The sequence below is a fragment of the Mytilus edulis genome, chromosome 10, assembly GCF_963676685.1.
Source record: "Mytilus edulis chromosome 10, xbMytEdul2.2, whole genome shotgun sequence".
Classification (NCBI taxonomy): domain Eukaryota; kingdom Metazoa; phylum Mollusca; class Bivalvia; order Mytilida; family Mytilidae; genus Mytilus; species Mytilus edulis.
Genome location: NC_092353.1, coordinates 21424309 through 21449304, shown reverse-complemented (window position 1 = coordinate 21449304; position 24996 = coordinate 21424309). Strand labels below are relative to the sequence as shown.

Genomic DNA, 24996 nt, shown 5'->3' with positions numbered 1-24996 from the left:
GACCTTTGTACTAAATTATAAACCTTGTATCTTGAGTGACTTTTTTACTCATGATCTATATATTTGTACTCACTACTACTGGTTCTTTAATATATGCTACAATGTCTGGTGAAACATCAATTGTGACATCATCGTCATCGTCCGCGGAGCGTTTGCTTCGAATGGAGCATGGTTCCCTTCCCCAATTTAACGGGGGGCAGGTCGGCATAGTTTCTTTCCAGGAACAATCTACATTTGGCGACAGTCCATCTTGGGTTGAGTTCATACATGAACAATACATAAAAGACTGACTCAGTTTTTCGGTTCTTTCTTTCTCCATAAATAAACTGTCATTTGCGGGAACACTGTAATCAAAACCCGTACTTTAAATGATAAAATCATATTGAGGATTACATTACCTGAGTTTAACGCAGATCGTTACGAAAAATCACTGTACGACTGGTTAAACTTTGTGATGCAAGAAGCTTGTTTCATATGCATATATTTATATATTTTCAAATTATACATGAGGCCTTACATACAAAACAAAACAAGATGGTTTCTACAAAGGTGCTTCTTTTAATGAAACAACTTCTCTTGGTATATGATTCGTTAGGAAGTAAGGAAAAATTACCAGATCAGTTTTCATCAGTCCATTTGCATGTTTGCCAAACAATTAACGAAAAACAAGTATGTAACACAGCAACAAACGTCAACCACTGAATTACAGGCTCATGACTTAGGACAGGTACATACAAAATGTGGCGGGGTTAAATATGTTACCAGGATCACCCCCTAACCTCGGATAGTAGTCTAACATTACAACATAAGAACCAGTTATAAAAGTCAGTTAAAAAAGGCTGCACCCATTAGATTAGAGTTCTTTTTGTGCATGAATTAGGCCGTTAGTTTTTTTCGTTTGAATTGTTTTACACTTGTCATTTCAGGGACTTCTGTAGCTGACTATGCGGTATGGGTTGTGCCCATTGTTGACATCATTACGATGACCTATAGTTGTTGATTTTTGTGTTATGTGTTCTCTTGTGAAGAGTTGTCTCATTGACAATCATACCACGTCTCCTTTTTATATCTATTTAAGGAATAACTGTAACATTTTTTTTTCTATGAAGAAATAACATAAAAAATGTGGTGCACACTGAATAACGCGCGTAGCGTATTTCGAATAGACTGACACAATATTACAGTTATTTCTTATAATTTAATTCTAAATTCCATTTTAAACCGGCGTCAATCATTAAAAAACGTTCATGACGTCATGGTCACATGACAAAATTGTGTCCATGTTATGATAAACAACACGACGTCAGCCAATCAGAAGACGCGTTAAATCCCTAATTAAATTATATAAGGATAAACGTTGATTATACAGCAATCAATCGTGAAGATAATAATGAGGATACACTACAATTCAGTGTTTCATCCCTTCTGAAGGAAACTTGAATGAGACAGAAACCCAACAGTAAAAAAGATTTTGATGATAGACTAATAATTACAGGGTCTAAACAATTACAAAAGAAACAAAAAAGAGAGGTAAACATTAGGTCAGTGTTTTCAATGATGTTTGAGATATATACAATTCACTCATTAATTTCTAGGGCAACACAATTTTAACCTTTCTCACAAAGATTAATATATGTAACAATGAAGGTGTTTACAATTAAACAGTGGTTCTATATAAAAAAAAAAAAAGAGGATGTGCTATGATTGCCAATGAGACAACTCTCTACAAGAGACCAAATAACACAGAAATTAACAACTATAGGTCACCGTACGGCCTTCGCCTATGAGCAAAGCCCATAACGCATAGTCAGCTATAAAAGGCCCCATAATGACAATGTAAAACAATTCAAACAAGAAAACTTACAGACTAACTAATGTTAAAATTGAACAAAAAACAAATATGAAACACATAAACAAACGACAACCACTGAAAAACTGTCTCCTGGCCTGGGCCATACACACACATACAGAATGTGGCGGGGTTAAACATGTTAGCAGGATCCCAACCCTCCCATTACCTTGAACAGTGATATTACAGTACAACATAGGAACGAACTATAAAAATCAGTTGAAAAAGGTTCAACTCATCAGATGGACAAAAATACTAGTGGACGTTGACGGGTACTTGTACATCCCAACAACAAAAAGACACTAGGTACACTGAGAGTACTCGCAGTTAACTGATAGCTATTTCAAAGCCTCTCACAACTTATAAAAAAATCATACATCGAAGACTAAATCATCAATCGGTACACATCCAACTTCCAATGGATTTCGTGTAAATATGTCATAAACAGTCAGAGAAAAACACGACCTTGTGTAATGCCATGTTACAGGTATCGACAGATTTTAGATCCATAAATGTGTATATAACATACAACTAATATAAAGTTTGCCTCTAATTAACTGATAACAAAATTAATATTTATACCAATAAAACAATCATCAATAATCTTATTACAATGTTGAATTGGTAACTATTTAGAATAAGTCTATTTAACGGATAGACAAGTTTACTAGGATCGTTTCTGAATTTTTGGGCACGTTATCGTTATACCGTTAGATATAAGTTTTCTACAACTAAACTTCGAAACCAAATCTTTATATTTATGGAAAAATTTAGTAAAAGTTTTAAGTAATTCATGGTAACGAAATCCCTGGCTTAATAATTTACCAGCTTTATTACATAGATTACGTTCGTTAAAATAAAAAAAGTCACAACAGACCCGGGCATAGCAAACGAACTGTGAAATATAAACACTGTAAGATGTTGAAAAAGGAACATCACTATCTCAAAATTGAAATTTAATAATAGGGTAAGAAAAATCGTCCCTTTTGTCGTAAATTTTAGTGTGGAGTTTCCCGTTTCCGACCAAAATTATTAAAAGCTAGGAAAGGACAGTTATTACCATTTCAATTTGATGTATTTAAAGTAAGTTCCTTTGGTAAATTTCAGGAGTATATTGAGAAAATTCTTGATTATTTAACGAAAAAGTATCATCAAGATAGCAGTAAATGTTGTTTACCTTATCATATAATGCAACTTCATAACAGTACAAAAACAAGTCTGTTATTAAAGGGGCGCGATTAGTGCCCATAGGAATACCTACAAGCTGTTGATGAACTTTGTTGCCAAAACGTACATAAATATCATTAAGGAGAAAATCAACAGCCTCAATCTTCTCATCACACCTCCAGTAAGTGTACCTAGCATAGTTCACTTTCTCATTAGAGAAGAAGGCTTTTAATGAGTTGCAGTAAATACATTTGCATTCGGATTTACTAAACGACAATGTAATTAAATAGGGAAAATGTTTGTTTGATAAGATAGTGTGGAATTGTAGTGTAAAAAGTAGAAAAATCAAAACTGTAAACAGAATCAAAAGGGCCATCAAAAGCACATAATTTATCTTAAACATTCAAAAAAAAATTTACCATCCAAAAATAGTTAATTCCACTATGCTTTTTCCATTTGCAATATTGTCTGCATTCTGTAGAACTAATAATACTTGAATGTACTAAGGGTACTAAAATGATATGGACATAAACATCAAGTTTTTAAGGTATTCTTCGGTTGATGTATAAAAATTTAAGATCTGTTTTTTTTTTTTTTTTTGGAAATATTAATGTCATTGGGCCTTCATTCCAGGGTGTTTATTGTACTTATTGTATATTTTCTTAAGAATATATTTGAATATATACCGCCAAGTCCTTGCGAAAGTCGTTGCATTATCATACACTACTCCATCGCGTCCAGTGAAATCATCTTCATAATCTCTATTCCACGTTCCGCATAAACCTTCTGTTTGATATCTATCGGTTCGAGACATAGTAATATATGCATTTATTCGTCTGTTTAAGGAGATCCATACATACACACGAGATCCCGTTGGAAGAGCGATCTGCAAATTAACACATCAAACAAGTGAAAATATGAGTACTGTAAGACTGTTGATCATAGTTGCCAGTTATATAATAAAAGAACAAGGTAAAAGCATCACACGAAACATACACAATTGTGATATCGCACGTACAAATTAGGATTAATTATTAAATGAATATCTGGTATGCGTTTCGAGAAATACTCTTTAAAACCATCTACGTATATTTTACCTCATATCCACCCCAGCGACTGTATACTTCTAAATATTCGTTTCCGATTCCACAGTTTAACCTACGAATGATCCACTTGGTAGGTTTGCCACATCCATAGATAATAAAAACGTCAGATGCAGCGCGCACCGCTATAGCGCAATGCTCTGTCCAAGTATGATCTTTTTCATATCTTCGTTGGATAGTATGAACCTTAAAAATAAGCATATTAAATATCTCCAATTCTTACCTGTCACGCATATACCTTGTATAACATTTCAAAAAAGTAAATAATAATGTGGCTTTATTATATAAATATCTTAATACAGGAATGACTGTACCATTGTAGATAATATTGCTGTTATCATATCTGATGGGATATGCAATTTATTCTTTTTCAAATCTATGTGTCAATCAATATGTTCATACTTTTTCTAACTTGATAGATGGCAATAAGGATTATACCTTTTTGATTGGCGGACAATAATCGTAAGGCGTTTTTCTTAAGTGATGTTTTGTATCAACTAATACGCAACAACCCTGGCTGTACGCTCTCAGGAAAACATAAACAACAATCCTTAGAAAATTTCAAAACAACACCAATAAAAAGTTTGGGTTGATGCGTTCTGGCATACTAATATTTTTTGTAAAATATAATTGTACAATATTTTGTAGCTTGAAAGTCTATTAAAGGTAGTACATTTATTAATCTTGTTAATTGAACAACTCATTTCAACGACGAACATTGTAAACATGTACATATAATATGCATTTAACCTGATAGTGATTACACTATTTCACAAATGAAATACTGGCATTTCGGTTTTTAATGAATTTGTGCTTAATGTGTCAGAACTATATGAGGGAAACCAACGATCAATTGTTTGCTTCGCGTTTTTCATCATTTGATTATCAACTGTTTGAAGAAAAACATGAACATTTTGTTGCCCTGTGTATTTGTTCAAAGTTATGTCCTTCGATATCAAAACTGTTGATCGTATGCAGTCGGCAATCAAATTAATTTTTAAAATGAACTATAATAACTCTCGTTTGCCTACTGGTTCCAATTTTACTTTGGGTCTAACTCCATGGATTATTCCAGTGTACATAAGGATATGCCCGTACCAAGTCTGGTTTATGTAAGTTGTTCTATTCGTTTGATGTATGAGCTTTTGATTGTGCCATTTAATAAAAAAAACAATCCGTTTTGAATTGTCCAAAGAGTTTTTTGAAGAAGTTTTGTTATTTACTTTTTTTCATACTTTTCAAAATAATCATATATATGGAACCATCATTGTGTGTTTGCCAATTTGTAGTAAACCCCTTCCGATAATGGGGTGTCTGTTCGGCTGTTTATGTGTACAAATACTCAGCCACGTCCGGTCAGAATAGGGACATTTAATTTCACGCTCTCTATTCAATTTGATGTGTATTGAAGAATGAATTTCATGCTCTCTTTTTCCAATTGTAGTTTAAATTTACTCTTTCTTAATCCCGGACGCCATCTAGTACAGGACCGGTCCAGAGTATTTATTGGGAATTTATCTCGTCCTGAACATGCATAAGATATTTGACATTGGTCGTTTCACAACCAAAAGTCAATAACTTCAACTGCTTACCCAACCGGAGCACCTGAGATCCCCCAAGTTTTAGGTTAGGTTCGTGTTGATCAGACTATAGATTTCTACGTTGTGTTCTATGTACTATTGATTGTTTGTTGGGAATTGTCATAGTATTGTCAGTTTATTTTCGACTTATATGTTGAATGTTCCTCTTGTATCTTCCCCCCATTGGAATTTCAAACTTCTGCATAACACCAGAACGATTGTCTCAATATACCCCTCATTCATCTTCGTTTGCCGAAATGATGTAGGTCTATACTGATTGAAAAGTATAAGTTTTTGTTTTAATTCAATTCTCTGTAATATGCAACTTGTACTTGCTGTTTACTGGTATGAACAATTTTTATGTACAGGCAATTACAACCTATTTACAGATCAAGACAACTTTAGTGTCAAACAAAAGTTCATCAAATAAAACTATTTGTTTTTAAAGTTTACAGTACGCAACGCCTTTGTGATTTAAAATAAATAAATTTAAAGTCAATTACCAAATAGTTATCAAAGTTACCAGGATTATAATTTAGTACGCCAGACGCGCGTTTCGTCTAAAAACATGCATTGAGTATGACATAGAATCTGAAAATGTAAAAATTTATTATTAAAAATCCAAATAAATTTCAAATTATCAAACGAATAACGAGTTAAATGAATAAAATAGAATAATAAATCTTTATGATATTTTTGAATATATTGTCGTGTATTATAATTACCTCTATTGGTTTAGTTTTGTGTCTGTAAAGGACAAATTCTCCCTGGTCATGAAAATCATACGATCTAAAAAAAAAAAAAAACACACATAGTTTTTATAGAAGTTATTACATAGTTATCAAAGGTACCAGGATTATAATTTAGTACGCCAGACGCGCGTTTCGTCTACATAAGACTCATCAGTGACGCTCATATCAAAACATTTATAATGCCAAACAAGTACAAAGTTGAAGAGCATTGAGGATCCAAAATTTCAAAAAGTTGTGCCAAATACGGCTGAGGTAATCTATGCCTGGGGTAAGACTATCCTTAGTTTTTACAATTTTTGTCCTATGAGGTTTTAGTATCATAGTGATCACTTGTTTATATACCACAGAAAATATGTGCGTTAACACAATTACAAGTGTTGTGTTTTGTGACAATTTTCAAGTAATACTTACAAGTCAACGAAAACAGGAATACTGTTTGGTGTCAACAGGAATGCCGACTGTTTAAAAACAAACCCAACAAACGTTTCAAATACGATATCAATAATGACCGGGTTTCTTAAAGATGAAAGACTGAGGCACTTTCTGTTTAAATCAGAATGGGTTTTCCCGCAAAGTAAACCTTTTCTTTTCATTGCATCAGCCATTATGAATTTTAATAGATTGGTAATTGTTGTAAAATTTCTCCTCAGGGATTGTCGTTGTAGTATATATAGTTTCTCAGTAAATTTTCCTTCATCAAGTAGCGACTTGAAAAGTTAAAGCCGGTTTTGACACACATTTATTAAGTGGATATTTAATTTAGTGGCATTTCATCTAGGAACAACAATCTATTATTATTATAGGTCATATAAAAACTTACTGCCAATCAAATGTAGAAAACCAAGGATCTGTACCAGTAAAACACCATCCATACCACCACCAGTAATCATCTGTTACATTGTCGTTCACTACATGTACCTGCGAAAGAAATTTGTGTTAAGAGTTGCCTTTTATTTTGTAGTATTATCATTCAAATAATCTTACGAAAAAGTATATAACGATTAAAGAGGAATAACGATTATCAGGTTGTCTGCATATTGATATTTTACAATCTCAATATGCAGATAACCTGATAATCGATTTATCGGGCTAATTTGCGTTTTTGAAGTGTTTTGTTTTTGCACTAGCAATTCGGAAGATGACTTGATAAGTTCAGGTCAAACTTATAAACGTCGGTTCAAACATTATGACGTCGCTGATATGTCCGGGTCAAAGTTATTAAGGCTGGTTCAACCTATTTGACGTCACAAAGCCGTGATATTCAAGAGCTGAGGTGAGTGATATAGACAGTGGGACGGCCGATAATCACAGATTATAAACGTTTATATGCATGTTCTGTTAAGGTTAATTCAGAATACAACAATAACTCAAATTCACACTATTTCGGTTAAAATTGCATATAAATAGTTTAAAAGAACAAGATCAAGAAATTGAACAAGGAGCTCTCAAGAGCCCGAATCGCTCAACCGTAATTTGATGCTTCAATCTGTCATCAATATTTATTTTTTTTTTTGCTTTTCAATATAGATATTTCGAAGTGGCTTAAAATTACCGTTTAAATATTGGACTTGTCAAATTTTCTTTAAAAGCAAAAAAAATGCATTTTACTGCTACGTTCAATTTAAACGATAGTGGCTAGGTTTTTTGACATACAAGGAAATAAAATCCATCAATTATATAAGTTACTTAGTACTCTGAAACTCATTCAGCCTAAGTTTGGCTGATATGGATTCAGCAGTTTCAAAGAAGAAGAGATTTTTTTTTAAAGTAAGCAAACTAGATGAACAAATTTTAAAAAATTGTCTTTAAACGGATTTAACTCATTATAGGTTCAATTGAGAGTAAAAAATTCATACAAAATAATATTTGTAGATCTTTCTTTACTGAACAGTTTTGCTGTTTCTAGTTTATCTTTATCTGTAATGGTATTTAAGATAATAACAGAAATCTGCCAAATTTCCTTAAAAATATCAATTCAGGGACAATACCCTTAAAATCCGATACCCGATTTGCCTGAATATTTCAGTGCAGGTAAACTTTACCTAACGAATACTAAAACCTCTTGCGTCATTTGCCACAAATGCTTTCGTTCTTGAGATATTAGTCAAAAACTGCATTTTACCCTATGTACTCAAACTTTACAAAAGGACAACTATAGTTAACGCATTAAATGATTGTAAAGTGTACATGTTCGTCTGGCAGAGTTCATCTATTCTTGGCATATTTTGAATGGTTTTCGGATCAATGTTAAGTTTTACTGGTTAATAGGTCAACTATATTAAAAGCATATTTAGTGTATGGATGATTGTAAGGTGTACATGTATTTCCAGTTTGGTTTGTCTGACCTTGATCCGATTTTCATGTATCATGTTTATAAGTTTATGTGATAGTTGTAGTAAAGCTATATATTTAGGACTATCAACATAATATCAGTGGTTAGTAAAGAAGGCGAGACATATCAGCGTCTGCACACTTGTTACCAAATATAGGATATAAATGTTTATATAAAATTTGTTATCAACAAAACACAGCAAATATAGACAACATGTACTCATGAAATTTATCTTTTTTTATACTTGGATTATCTAAACATAATAGCTTGCTCTTCACTTGATCATCTTATTGTGTGTATCTGCTATAGTGAACCCGCAAATAGGAAATCGTTCCCACTTGGGGATAACGCTATCGGCTGATTTATCTCCCAATTATTTGTAAATTATTGATGTCTCTTTAATTGATAACAGTGATTCCAAAATAATTTCCAATTTGTAATGTCATAACAGAAAGTAAACCTAGTATTGCTGGGTTGACTTATAAAGATGTCTGTCTGTCAGAAATGTTATTGATTTAGAAATTTTAGAGAACTGTTCAACACAAAGTTTTTACTTGAATAATATGACAGGTTTACGTGAACATAGTCAAGAGACATTAACTCAGAAGCACAACTAGATCATTGCGAGGTTAATAACTTCCCTATAAAACTATAAAAATAACAAATATGAGAGGTCAAGATGCCTATATTTCTAAATTAAAGTTAACCCTTAAGGTCTGGTCTAATTTGTATGTATGTTGTTTTAACAGGAAAAATTCAAATCTAGTAATTTTTTCTTATTAAATATATTCAAAACAATTTTAATCTTGCATTGAAAGAAAGAACCTGTTTTGTTTCTAGTTATTTGTAACGGTAAAATTGTTAAATATTTCGAGCATGGCTTTAGATGTATAAGCATTACTGTTGTAAAGTGATGTCTATTATCAAGGACAAAACATATCTACATTTGTTAAAAACTATCATTTTAAAATAAGATGATTACAACTACTGAGAAAAATAATGATCAAAATGATAATATAGGAAACAATTGACCCAAACCGTAACCTCTGGTAGTTGATAATAAAACCGTAACATGTCATTATCTGCCTCTGATTTTTGTTTTGTATTATATCTACTAATACTGATAACAATAAAAGTAATGACACAAACCGTGACTTCCGGGAGTTGATAGTTGGACCATATCGGGTCATCGTCAGCTTCTAATACTCTTAATTTAACTTTTGCTTGGTACTCCTGATCCGATGCAGAATTTTCAGGGAGGTTAATATCTAAAGTTTGCCACGCCCACTGTTGCCATCCATCAAGTTCCAATCCACACATTGACGGTTTTGTCATTTCGGTGACAGAATTATTACAGTACATTGGAGCTCCAGCTGTAAATTGTTCATTAAAGTCAAATAAATCTAATTTGACTTTACATGAGTATGACGTATCGTTATATCTACAAGCTATAGGAACGGTTGTCCATACATATAATGTTGCTGATTCTCCACTTGATATTGACAGGTAATTCGGCCACATCTATTTAAAAGCATTTCACATATAAATCAAGCAATATGTTCAAATACAGAGTGAAGTAAACAAAATAAAAAACGATAAGATTTTCATTTGTAATATAGATTTAAAAACTGTTACTAAATTCCATTGTCCAATTCAGTATTTCGACGAAAAAGGTCATAGGAAAGCAGAAAATTATAAAATTACCACTGAAGTTTCAAACATGTATTTCCTACGATTGTTATGTTCTCTGATGCACAAAATGTTTGATGTAATCAGTACTGATATAAGATTGTTTTGTTAACTTGCTACTTAAAGATGTACACCTCTAAGGAGGCAAAAATGTCTAGTATTAAACTATTTTTCTCAACCTGATTTTTTGGGTTTATATGACTGTAAAAAAAATGGCGAAGAAAAAAACCATATAGGGGTGCACTTCTTTTTTCTTTTCTTTTTTTTTTTTTTGCTTCGGCCCAATAAAAGTACCCAATTTTGATGATTTTCTATCAATTTCTACCTTTTTGGGGCGCTATTATCGTGAAAAAAAATCCCTAATCCATTTTTCAAAATTTTGGCTAAAAGACTGACTTGATTGGTAGTAAAATTTCAAAAATTGATATTTTAAAAATTACTCATTGTAAATACACAATTTTATCACACAGTTAATTAGTTTGATTATAACATTTTTGAAATTCACTGATATTTCCACTGTATCATATGTTTAGAAAATAATTCCAGAACGTGATTTCAACGAGTCTGAAATGTCAGAAGAATACATCCTGAAATATAATATGGACTTGGTTGCTGAAATACGAAAGAAAGGATCACTACAAATAAAGGCAACAGTAGTTTACCGATGTTCAAATCTCGCATAATCAATGTGAAAACCCAAAATCAAGGTAAAAACCAAACAATTTGGGAGATTCTAATGAACTCCAAGAGAAGCGAGATAGCATGCGTCGACAAGGTAAGTGAATGAATTAATATTCCATCTTCAGAATATAGATATTAGACGACTACATACGGGTACAAATGTATCTAAACATTTAAGACGGCGAAAAACTTAATGCTTGAGTTAAGATATTGACAAATTGTATCGGTCAACATATTCGTGATCGTGATCATAAAACGTATGGTGTATCGATTTTAGTCGTTCTTTCTCATAATTCTATTACAGCAGATTAAATGAAAGGAAACCCTTGTTTGGTAGAGATGTCAACGAGGCAGAGGGTTACAAATGGGAAGTTTGCAACTGAAAAGTTTAAAATGGAAAACATATCGTATGTTATAGATTTTAGTTTTTAATCGTCTATCTATGTCATCAATATCGATTAAAAGATCAAGATGTACTATAAGGTTAACAGGAGGATTATAAAAAGTAAAATTCACTGAAGTTTTGTCAGAACAGAGTCTGTGTATATCTATATGTTGTTGTAAAATAGTGATAAGCTAAGTTGACAGGAAACGGTCATCAGATACCGTTAAGCTCATCTAAATAATAATAAAATACGCAAGTACACGTTTAAAACAACAGTGTTAATTCAAGAGTTTCAGGTTAGAATTTAAACAGAATATCCGTTGGGTAAAACTGCGTATATATTCCATTAATTAAAAACGGACGTAATACAGTTATAATTTTTTACCCTAAATTTGGGAAATCAGAAATTATCATTAATCTATCAAATTCACTTGAAATTAGTTTCTCAGATATCAGTATTCAAATTTTTTTTTTGTCTAATATAACAAAGAGCATTAAAAAAAACCGCAAATACTGCCTAGTAAATAGGATAAGGGGTTGATCAAAAAGACGTCTGCCTCAATATAAATGTTACTTTGATGTGAATGCGTATGATGCTATAACATCACAGCTAATCTTTTTCTACTGATTTTAATCATTAAATAATAAAACTGAAAATACTTTTAATTGGTTTAAGTCTTTCACTGTTTTTACACTATCTGAGACCAGATAACTGCCAGTAAATGGCAAGAACCTAGGATTTCATCTATTTGTCACATTTGTAAGAAAAATTCAACGATCTACTACAGAATTTTATATAGTAGAAATAACAAAAATAAGAATATATGAAATGATTGACAATGACCTGCTATAAACCAGTGACGTAGATGTTATATCTTCTGGAAGATAAAGATCAATATTTTTATTTGTTTTTTTTAATTACAAAAATGAAAAATTCTCTGATATTCTGTTTTTTTGTATATACATTGTATTGTATTCGAAAAAGATATCACATACATTTTTCTTTGTCTTTTGTGTTTTCTATGCTGTTAGTTGTTCTTCACCAACTTATATATTTGTTCTCCCCGTACTATCTTTTTTTCATAAATTGATATTTGTACTTACATCTAAGCCAGCGTAGTAGTTCCAGCTCTCCATAAAAGCCTTGTTTGACGATAAATGAAATCTAATTCCACATTTGATCTATAAATATTTTTAATCAAGATGACAGGTTAAATCAATATACTAATTCTTCTTAATTCATTTTACAATAATGGATTTGAAACCTTTGAAAATAATAAGAAACTTCTTCCAATTAAGCAACCTTAAATTGACATATAAAACCAAATTCCGCCCCTTCAATACTTCGTCAGTAAACAAGTATAAAACAAATCCGCAAAAAATTTATATTAATAATCTCAGATAGTAACACATGCATCGATTATACTATTTACTAAATTGTTTGAATGAAATTATTTGTGGTAACTCAAACGGTTTACGTAGTTCTTAAAAAATGTAACTAAACCAATCAGAATTGCAGCTATTAAAGTATGTTCAAAGATGATTTTGCTAGGAATTTTGTGTTTTATTACATTTAAATGGGAATAATTAGCTTCATAAACTAAATAATTCAGTTGACCTTAAAGGCAATTAAGGTAATTACAAAAAAATGACAAACTTTCAAACGTTCATAATATTAAAGGTACAAATAAAACGTATGCCAACAATAAATGTCACTTCAAGTTTACATCCCCGTGTATAGTATTCGGGAATTTTTTTCATAGCGTCTACAAGTTCCTGACGATTATGTTTTAAAATTATTAAGTAGATGGTTTGTTATCTATAGATCAAGTTTAGGAGATAATACAAGTGGCAAATAAACCTAAATAAATTTTTACAAAACAAAGGCTACACGACTATTTCACTGTTTATGAATCGGGTTACTTTGAATAAATATAAGAAGTTCCTTTTCCTTTATTAGATATTTATCGATAAAAAATCGAGAATTAATGACTGTTGGAATGAATAAAGGCAACATTAGTATACCGTTGTTCGAAACTCATAAATCGATAGAGAGAAAAAACAAGTCCGGGTTACAATCTAAAACTGAGGGAAACGCATCAAATATAAGAGGTGAACAACGACACAACAGAAACACAAAATTAAAATGTAACACACACAGAAACGAACTATAATATAACAATGGACATTTTCCTGACTTGGTACAGGACATTCTAAGAAAAAATTGGTTTGTTGAACCTGCTTTTATGGCATGCCACACCTCCCGCTTTTATGGCAATGTTAAATATAACATGTAAATGACAACATTACATGACAGGACTACAATATAAACAAATGGGAGAACATATAGAGCAGAGAAACACACGAATAATAGGTAACAAAAGTTACCAAATTTAAAATCTAACACGCCAGACGTGCGCCTCGTCTACACAAGACTTACCAGTGACGCTCAGATGAAAAAAGTTCGAAAGCCAAAACAAGTACATAGTTGAAGAGCACTTAGTACAAAAAGTTCCAAAAAGCCGTGCTTAATACGTCCTTATTATTTAGTATAATTCATACTTTTGCAAACAGTAAATTTTATAAAATGATTGTATAATAGATATACATGATAACACCGAACTACAGAATAAAAACGGATATATTACATAAAACAACCTAATCCAGCACATACCAATACACAGCTGGGTTAGCAAAGGCCTCAACGCACAAAGTGACGTCATATTTAATTGTAAAAAAACACACAAAGTGAAGTCACATTTCAATTTCTAAAAAAATGAAAAATTTCTGAAACACTCGAATATTAATTTCATGAAAAGTTAGAACTCACATTGATTCCTATTTTTTTCTCTCTATGCATCCAATCGGTACTCTTTAATCTGCCCTCGGTTTCAATCTTGTCGTATGCAATATCTGTCTTTGTAAGAAATTCTTCATTGTCAATGTACCATTGGATATCGTACGTCATTGAATTTAAGAGAGAATCATAACTGTTATAGTAGTAGTACCCAGAATAGACATAGCATTCAAACATCAACTGGTGATCTTCTGAGTTCAAGTCGTACGTTGGAATTGTAGGACTTGCATACAGCCAGTAAATGTAGTCTGTTATATTCAAATCAACTGTTGAAATTCAAATAAAACCAACCATTTACGTCGTTTACAATAAGTCGAAAATAAAATGTGAATAAACGTAGTTTGTATCTTAAGATAATTCTATCCTTACGAGTGGACAGATTGTTATTGTTTTGTGATTTTAAGATATTTAACCAACATCTATGCCACAGTCTTGTTTGTACCTTTTATTATCAGTAGTTTGAACAACAAAATTATGTATGTTATCTTAAGTCTTGTGCTATATTGTAACTTAACACCAACGATTTCATAGAACGAAAACAAAAGGAAAACAAATAATACTGAATCGCTATGTTCTTAACTTTTACTATGATCTCTTTTTTTTTTTTAGATTATAAAAATCTTTCATGTTTTCCAAGTAATTTGAGTTCATTTGAGTAGAAAGAGAATAAATAACTTCAAGATCCTACGTTATAGTCTTTGCCTAGGAAAAAAGCGAGTCGCATGTAATCAAGGTTTCTACCCTTTGAATAAATTGCAGCTGAGAAGCATCATCTCGTTCGAAAAACCATCGATAATCTATAATTCTGTAGGTTTGGTTCATTTTTTAATTACTTGTATTTGATTACTTTCACAACTGTTTATACTAACTATTTATATTTGTTTTTTGTTTTAACAAATAGGTGCTTCGGTGTATAATTGATCTAAATAGTCGAGCTATATCAATACCCGGTCGACACCAACATGAATCCAGCACGTGGCAGGTGACTCCAGGATTGATTAGGGTTATTTGTTGTCCAACCCGGGGTTGGAGCTTCTCCCAAGACACTAAGGCTTTTTCCACAAATAAAAACTAACAACCACAAAATTGCGAAATAGGACTGAACTTAGGTTAAACGCGAATCAATCAATCGATCAAAGTATTTATTTATCATATTTATATTGTTGCACCGCTATTTTTCTGTGTATCTATACAATAAATGAATGAAAATATAAATACCATAAATATTTTCGGTAGAAGTCATCAGGGATGTGTCTGTTGAAGACGCTTCCTGCCAATAAAAACTTTGTGTTGTCTTTATATCTGATATTTCGGTTTCTAAACTGGTACTTGTTCCCTGTATTATTGACTGATGATCAGATACTTCTGAGGGCTCGAAACTGGCATCGGAAGTTATAGTTTCAAACAAAGAATTTGCTTCACTGTTTGTTGAGGGATCCGTAGTATATAAATGTACAGTTGTACTCATTCTATCCAAAGGCTCCGGTGAACTAAAAGCAATGACCGAAGGTGATGGATTTACAGTAGTGTCCATTGTACTCAAGCTAACCACAGCCGATGACTTCCTATCATCAGAGTAAGATATCATAAAAGTCGATTGAAAATTATTCTCTGAATTTGATATTTTTGTAGTGTCTATTGGATTCAAATTAAACGATGACGACAATGTCTTAAATGTCGTCTCCATGTTCTCCCAATTCTCATAATAAGAAGACGAACTGAGTGTTGTATCAAAACCAATAACCATTCTCGAAGACGACGAAACTAAAACCGTGTCCAGTTCATTTGCGATGTCCGAAGTGGAATACAAATCATGGGTCAAATATGAAGACGACGAAATTGTAGTCATATCATATTCATTCCGATAAATCCCTTCCGAGGATATAACCGTATCTACTGATTCCAAAGTCCCGGACAAATGTACAATTGTCTCCATTCTATTCCAGTTTTCCATACTAGATGTCAAACTCTCCGTAAGGTCACCCATACTCATGTAAAAGTCTTCGGAGGAAGAACTTATATCCATGTGTACTTTATTCCAATTCTCAGATTTTGATAGACTATTTGTATTGTCTGCAGTTGAATCGAATAACGTGGAGGCTGGATCAATAGACATTTCAATCTTACTCAAATTATCTGATAATGTGACATCGTATGAGGATGATGATATATGACCTTCGGTTGGTGTCATACTGGAATATATGTCTTTTTCTGTTTCTATACAAATGATAAATTGTTTAATTATAATATCTGTTGACTGAACAGTATAATTCTTAAATTGCATAACATATATTCATATATAATACAACAATCACAAAGACTAATTCAATCGTGGCTGTGTATTCATTTCTTAAGCTCCATCTATTGACGACACGAGATAAAGAAATATTACATCATTCTTGAAGTAGTAGTTTACTGGTTTTATTTTCAAAATATTTTAGCTAAATGAAGCACAAATTGTTTTCGATACTATTCTAACAAAATCAAACAAAACAATTACAAAAAGAAACAAGAATGTGTCCATAGTACACGGATGCCCCACTCGCACTATCATTTTCTATGTTCATTGGACCGAAATTGGGGTCAAAACTTTAATTTGGAATTATAATTAGAAAGATCATATCATAGGGAACATGTGTACTAAGTTTCAAGTTGATGTAACTTTAACTTCATCAAAAACTACCTTGACCAAAAACTTTAACCTGAACTTCGCGCTATCATTTTCTATGTTCAGTTGACCATGAAATTGGGGTCAAAACTATAATTTGGCATTAAAATTAGAAAGTTCATATCATTGGGAACATGTGTACTAAGTTTCAAGTTGATTGGACTTCAACTTCTTCAAAAACTACCTTGACCAAAAACTTTAACCTGAAGCGAACGGGCGGACGCACAGACGGACGAACGGACGAACGGACGCACAGACGAACGGAGGCACAGACCAGAAAACATAATGCCCCTCTACTATCGTAGGTGGGGCATAAAAATGCTAAAGAAAAAGAAAATTGAGAATGGAAATTGGGAATATGTCAATGGGTCTTCAATGCAGCAAGGATATCTCGTACCCGGATGTTAGCCTCAGCTTTTTAAAAATGTGTACTAGGTAAGTGAAAATACGTCATACTAAACTCTAAAATATGTTTTTTTAGAGTTGCCTCGCTTTAATAAACTCCAATTCATTATCGGAGACATAGCTTTTTTGTTCGGTGATGATATCGATAAAAAGGTTGAGAAAATCGGAAAACAATATCTAACCTCACTCATTAAAGCTCGCAATGAGTTGTTGCATGTTAATGTCTAAATTATTTGAATGTAAACAAAAATTATATTGTGTCAAGTTTATATGAATATGCATGGTTTTTTTTAGTCTATGTATATATGTGTAATATTTTTATAAAATGTTCAGGATATCGCAACGTACTTTTACGGTTTCTTTTATTCACTTCTATAATTTTCTATTACCAAATGTTGGATTTTAAAAGAAATAGTTTTACGAATATATTGACATTTTTCATAGTGATGTTCTTATTTATGTACACTGTATTTATTGCATTTAAAGTTTGTATGACGCAAACACTGATAACCGGTTGGTGTGTGCCCCCGATGTAAAGGGGTAGTTTCTCAATAAGTATATATATATATGCAGGACTCTAAAGTGCGATGGTACTCTAAAGTGCGATGGACACCCTACAGTGCAATGGTCTACGCTAAAGTACGATGGTGTCTAACGCTAAAGTGCGATGGTTGTTCTTTTGCTAATGCACGAGGGTATATCATGATGAAGTGCAGTGGACCAATATATATAGTATAGGTAAAGGGGATTGAAACGTTCAAGTGCATGAATTTTCACACACACAGTTAATCACTTATGTGAACCCCCCTTTTACAGTCTTCACATAAGTTACAAATATCTTTATATATGTTACCGACATTAATTTCCATTAAAATCGACATTATTTTAATGGGACCCCCAAGTAGACTGCAACGTAAACAATGCTTTTAATGTATCTGGTCGTTTCCAATAGAAGCAGGATACAGGAAACAGGATATCTATACTATTTTGTATCTATATAGAAATTTGGTCAAATGACTCTGCAGGACACAAGTTCGTCTTTTAACACTCGAAAATAAATATTCGTTTTAACCGACTCAGCCTGGTTAGGTTTGAAATTAAGTCGTGCACATTTAGGTTTAAAAGATACAAATTAAGTATTCTTAAGTTAATGTATCTTCCGGCATGCACATTAATTTTTGGTTTGTATAAACGACTGTTAACGTCATAATCAAACTACTTTTTTACGTCTATACTTTCGCGGACCATCGGACTTTAGCGTATTTTATCATATACTTGTATCAAATAATACTTAAATTTTACAGTTCAATAACATTTAAAAATATTAAAAGGCTATGAAAGGATTACAAGGTTTATTAACAAGATTCCTACAAATTTCCTCAGCGGGCTGATAAAGGCACCTTTATTAACTGCTTCCGGAATGTTATCGCATGCCTTTCCGTTATTGTCCGTGGGGTTTATCACATGCAACTTCGGGTATTTCCGTTTTTCCGGAAAGTTGTTTGTAAACATGGCAGACGACACGGACACTGCTGCTTTTGTTCAATCGTTGAAAAACGATAATACAGTTAGAAAAACTGCTAGTGACATGAGACTTTTCAACAAATGGTTGAGATGCAATAACGAAATGAGGTAAGCGGAAGAAATTCCTGTTACGGAACTGGATAAATGTTTGGCTCGTTTCTTCATGACAGTTAAAAAAGACGACGAGTCAAACTATGAACCTCAATCTGTCAGGTCAATGCAGAGCAGCATTTCAAGATATCTAACAGAGAAATGTGCAATAATTATAATGGTTGACAAAGAATTTCACCACTCTAGAGATGTGATGTCTGCTAAACTGAAACAGCTTAAATCCATGGGAAAGGGAGCCAAAAAAAGAAAAGCAGACCCCTTCACAGCTGAAGAAGTTAATTTACTGTACGAAAAAGAGCTGCTTGGTGCAGTTAACAATTCTTTGCATAATTATTATTTTTATTATTGATATTTTAAGTAGCTTTGTCTTGTTATTTGACTCTTTGTGACGTCACAATTTTCTCTAAAAAATTAACACATTGATATGATCATGATGTATTAAAAAAATGATTTGACAATAACTTGAATTATCTTCACCTGATTTTGTACAGTCGTAAGAATGTATATTATTTTAACCTCATTGTATACACAAGTCTAAATCAAATATTTTTTACTCAAACAAATTCCTTAAATTTTTTTGCAGGAAATCCTCAATCTCTAGTAAGAACAGTATGGACGAATAACACTCTACATTTTGGTTTGCGCTCCCGGGAAGAGCACACAACTTTGAGGTGGGGAAACATTCAAATGAAGGCAACTACTGATGGTCAGCAGTATCTAGAACATAATGAAAGGATAACCAAAACAAGAAATGGTGCTAACTTGGATACACTTTCAAGCAAAGATGTTTGCTGACACAGGTAATGTTTCAGGCAAAGTTTTATAGGGGGACAAGATTCAAAATCATTATTTCATATTTCAATTGAATTACAGAAAAAGTCAATTAAAAAGCGCAAAACATAGTATACATGTAGTGTAAATATGTATTAAACAAGATATCAAGCAAGATATTGCCATCACAAAATAACAGCCAGATATTACAAGTGTAGCTATATATATATTATATTGTAAACATGTGTATAATAATGACATTTTAGCAACCCACATTGAACAGGTTTATCTTCTTTCAGGTAATCCTAGATGTCCTATACAGACATATAAACAGTTCCTTAGAAGAAGACCAGAAGATATGGTTGCAGATGATTGTCCCTTTTATTTGGGGTTTTCCAGGCAAATTAAGACGGTGTCTGGTTTTCAAGACAAGCTTTAGGAAAGAACACTTTAAATTCTTTTGTTAAAAAAATGTGTGAAGATGGTGGTATTCAGGGTAGAAAAACTAATCATAGTGTCAGAAAAACTACTATCACTGCCTTGGTACACGAGGACATACCAGATACACCCATAATGCAGCTGAGTGGACATAAAAATGTTCAATCCATAAACTCCTATAGCTCCTCATCAATTGAACAACAGAAGGAAATGTCTCATATTTTGAGTAAAATTGGTACAGGGAAAATAACTTCGGATAAAAACCCAAGGCCTTTGGATGATAACAACAATGATATACCATCAGATGATGATGCAGAACTTTTGTCTGCTTCCCAAGAAGCCGAGCTTTCTTTTGTACTGAAAGACATTTCAAATTTCGAATCTAATTCTAAACCAGTTTCAGCAACAACAACTACAGGAATAAATGAAATGCCAGAAATAGTGCATGAAAATCACAAAGGAAAAGCAATGCATATGTTCGCAGGGGCAACTATTACAGGAAATGTGACAATTAATTTTTCCAACTAAGAACATTAATATCATGAATATACAAGTCATGTAATTGTTTTCATACATTTATGTCACCCTGATGCTTGTTATATCGTTTAATAACAACAATAAAAGTTCAGAAATTTGTATTTGGTTAATTATAAATTATCAAAGAAAAACTAAATTTTAATGGTTTTTGTCTGTATTTCTTCTGTTGAAGTATATGATAAAAAGATAATTACATGTCATTTTTCATATCATACCCTTTATCGGCCCTCGGTCATGATATCATCCCTCGAACCTGCGGCTCTTGGGCTGATATCATGACCTAGGGCCGATAAAGGATATGATATGAAAAATGCCATGTAATAATCTATACTAAAGATCGCACTTCAGCGTAAACCATCGCATATTAGCGTGACCATCGTACTTTAGCGTCCCCATCGCACTTTAGAGTCCTACATATATACATAATATAATTACATTTGCAACAACGCAATGCATATCAAAGGTAAATTTTGAATTAACTTGTTGCCGTATGATTCCACAAATGACGTTAAACGTCAAAGAAAAATCGACAATTCATTGGTCAATTGAAATATACATACAATCAGTCAGTAATAGAGATTTTCATACAGGGGACAAAATGTGAACATGATAGTTATGAGCTGAAGTACACACTGTTTTTTTATATATGGGATCAACATTTTATATTTTCATATTTATAACAAAATCGACCAAATATCTTCTTTTAGTTGTGTAATTTTAAATAAATATTGATTGAATGTATGTCAAATTATATATCAATACAAACCTAGACAGAATCTTCCACACATTCCTGTCTGCCTAAGATACATAATGGTTTTAGTTCCACATTTCATTGTGGGTATGGTCCAGGTGTAGGCACATTCGGACCAATGATCTACTTCACATGCTCTGAGGTATGCCAAACTTGTTTTACCAGTCTGTTCAATTGTTTCTGTAAATAGAACAAATATTCAACTTTATTTCAATTTCATACACTAGATGAAATAGCATCCAAAATGACTTCGAAAATAATAATTTCAACATCTAATCTAGTTTTACGCATCAGAAAATGATGCACGTTTGGAAAATTAATTTCTTGGAAATCGTGCTGCAAACTTTATATTTGAATAACAAATAGTATCCGATTGTCAAGAGTTCATTGAAATGAAACGGAAACGGAAAACCAGCTCAGAAGCACATTTACAACAGTACATGTAGAAAAGAAATCAACATAGATCAATAACATAGATCAATAACATAAACAAATATAGTACAAATCAAGAGATGATATTTTCAACAATGACCAGGAAAAATCAAAGTGACATTGTTTATCCGATAAATCTTACCATTTATCCAAATCGGATTATACGATCCACACTGACCAGGCGATACCGGACTTGTTGATAAGTTATAACCGCCTTCAAAATAATACCACCCTCCTGACCAAAAGTCATCACAATTGTATGAATAGTTGTAGTAGTCTTGATGTCTAGTAAAGTCATAGTCTATTATGCTGTAGTTTGTACAGGGATCATTTGTGTATTCTGAAGAAAATAAAAACACATAAGGATATGCTTGTATTACCATTCTATGCATCCACATGTTAATAAAACCATACCAAAGTTAGTTTTATCAAGTTTTTTTACTTCTGTTAAACACGTATTCATCAAAATCTAATAGGATAATTTATACATAGGTCAAATTGATCAGGTAGCGTATCATAGGTAAACAAATACCAAATAATAGCATGGCCAATAAAAGTCCTGATTGATCGAATGGAAGCTATGACTGTTGCTTATATTCATCAAATACAAGTTTACAATTTTAACGTTTGGTGCACAGGGGTTTTATTTCTGACTAAGGGTCTCAAACATGTATATGTTTTATATAAGAGGGACGAAAGATACCAAAGGGACAGTCAAACTCATAGATCTAAAACAAACTGACAACGCCATGGCTAAAAATGAAAAGGACAAACAAACAGCAGCACACACGACACAACATAGAAAACTAAAGAATAAACAACACGAACCCCACCAAAAAACTAGGGGTGATCTCAGGTGCTCCGGAAGGGTAAGCAGATCCTGCTCCACATGTGGCACCCGTCATATTATAATATAGATACGCGACATTCAAATATCTCTCCAACTTTGAAATCAAAAGGTTCAAATAACGTACATACGCAAAGTATTGTTCACATTTCTTATATTTCAACCAAAAATAGTATTGATATATTATTCTTTGTATGACTATACATATCTGTTAAATGTTGTGGATGCGTCTAGTTTGCTGTTTTTTGTGTCTAGGTGCTTGTCATCTTTCGTTTTCAGCGCCGCTGGCTAACAGCAATGTGAAAAGGGGAGCAGTTAGTCAGTCTCTTCCTGCCAGTACATAGCCTCACCACATCAAGTCCTATGTAGTACCTCCCCGTGGGAGAAGTTGGATACTGAGCAGCGAAAGGCCTCAGGCTGATCTACAAGGGCGACAGTCAGACGGGTCTCGTTAACCTAGGAAGGCAGCCTGTCTAGGAGAAGGAAAACTCTGACTTCAAATCACGGTTGGTGGTAACCGTAAGTCCTTTCCAAAAAAAAAACTCCAGCCAATGGACAAATAGTGGAGAGATCACAATCCCTGCGGAAGATTGCTGTCTAGCGACAACGGAAAAGGACGTAGGAGGGCAATGAGTGCGCTACCGGCCAGTAACCCGTATGGGGAAGACTGTAGTCCAGATGTCTTTACAAAACCACTTGGAACCTTTAGGTAGGATAATCCCCCGCTTAGAGGTTAAAACGGATTACAAAAACACGAAACGAAAATTTACGCACCTTGGATGGAAAAGAAAGAAGACCTTTACCTAGAAGGCCAAAACCGAAAGGAAGCTACACAACTGAGACTTCTGAACTCTAATCCCGCAACAAAGATAGAAAAATGGAATGTGAGATATATGTACATTCCAGGAAAAGCAAAAACCATCGCCAATTAAATGAAAGCATATGAAATAAGTATACTAGGAATAGCAGAAGCAAGATTGAATTATGCAGGACAATCAAAAATATCATCAGGAGAATTGATTTTATACTCTGGCAATTTGTAGGAGAACGCCAAACATTCTGAAGGAGTTGCAATTATGCTGTCAAAAGAAGCTCAGAAAACATAAATTGGATGGGAGCCACTAAGTGCCAGAATCATAATGGCAAAATTCAAGACCACACATACAAGGATATCATTTCAACATCATCCAATGCTATGCTCCTACAAATGGTGCAGAGGAAGACATCAAGGAAGGATTAAATCGAATTCTAAAAGAAACTACCAGGAAATGTAGCTCAAAAGAATCCACCATCTTAATGGAAGACCTTAATGCTAAGGTAGGAAGTGACAACAACGGTTATGAAAAAGTGATGGGAAAACATGGACTAGAAGAAATGAATGAAAATGGAGAGCTCTTTTGCAAACCACTGTGCAAACACAATCTTGTCATTGGTGGACCAGTCTTCCCACACAAGAAATGACATCTAGCAACACGGGTATCTCCAGACATGAACATTGAAAATCAAAAGGACCATGTCTGTATCTCCAAAAAGGAGACGTTTACTAGATGTCACAAGAATGGATAACGCCAGAAACACTGGTAAAAGTGGAAGAAAGGAAAAACATAAAAAAATGTCCTGAACAACAGCAAAAAAAGATCAGCAAAACAATCAGCCTCAAGAGAGTACACTATAGCTAACAAGGATGTCAGGAAAAGTGCAAGGAGAGATAAGATGACCTTTGTTGATAAACTAACGGCAGAAGCAGAAGAAGCAGCCAGATCAAACAACATCAAAGCTCTATATGACAACATAAAACTGCTAACCGGGAAATGCCAGAAAGAAAGTAGACCAGTAAAAAGCAAAGAAGGGAAAACACTCAACACGCATGGAGAACAAATGAAACGATAGGTTGAGCATTTCAAGAATATGTTTAACAAAGACCCAAAGCTCCAGGTCCTGACAACATACCTGTAGAGGCACTGAAGGCAGACATTGAAACATCAACTCAAATGCTATATGAACTGTTTGGAAAGATCTGGGAAGAAGAAGAGGTCCCTATAAAATTGAAAGAAGGATACATGGTAAAGCTTCCAAAGAAGGGCAATCTAAGCATTTGTGACAACTATAGAGGAATA

General features: G+C 33.1%; 1 protein-coding gene across 1 annotated transcript in view; it reads right to left on the bottom strand.

Annotated features, from left to right (window-relative positions):
* Positions 1 to 24996, bottom strand: part of LOC139490618 (uncharacterized) — a 32937-nt gene that overhangs the window by 6094 nt on the left and 1847 nt on the right. The window contains exons 2-12 of the mRNA XM_071277511.1: positions 22175 to 22372; positions 21616 to 21780; positions 15614 to 16612; positions 14369 to 14661; positions 12643 to 12720; positions 9933 to 10304; positions 7272 to 7369; positions 6425 to 6488; positions 4114 to 4305; positions 3703 to 3902; positions 74 to 344 (exon numbers count right to left, since the gene is read on the bottom strand). Coding sequence (XP_071133612.1) covers positions 74 to 344; positions 3703 to 3902; positions 4114 to 4305; positions 6425 to 6488; positions 7272 to 7369; positions 9933 to 10304; positions 12643 to 12720; positions 14369 to 14661; positions 15614 to 16612; positions 21616 to 21780; positions 22175 to 22372 — 2930 coding nt within the window. The remainder of the gene's footprint in view (positions 1 to 73; positions 345 to 3702; positions 3903 to 4113; positions 4306 to 6424; positions 6489 to 7271; positions 7370 to 9932; positions 10305 to 12642; positions 12721 to 14368; positions 14662 to 15613; positions 16613 to 21615; positions 21781 to 22174; positions 22373 to 24996) is intronic.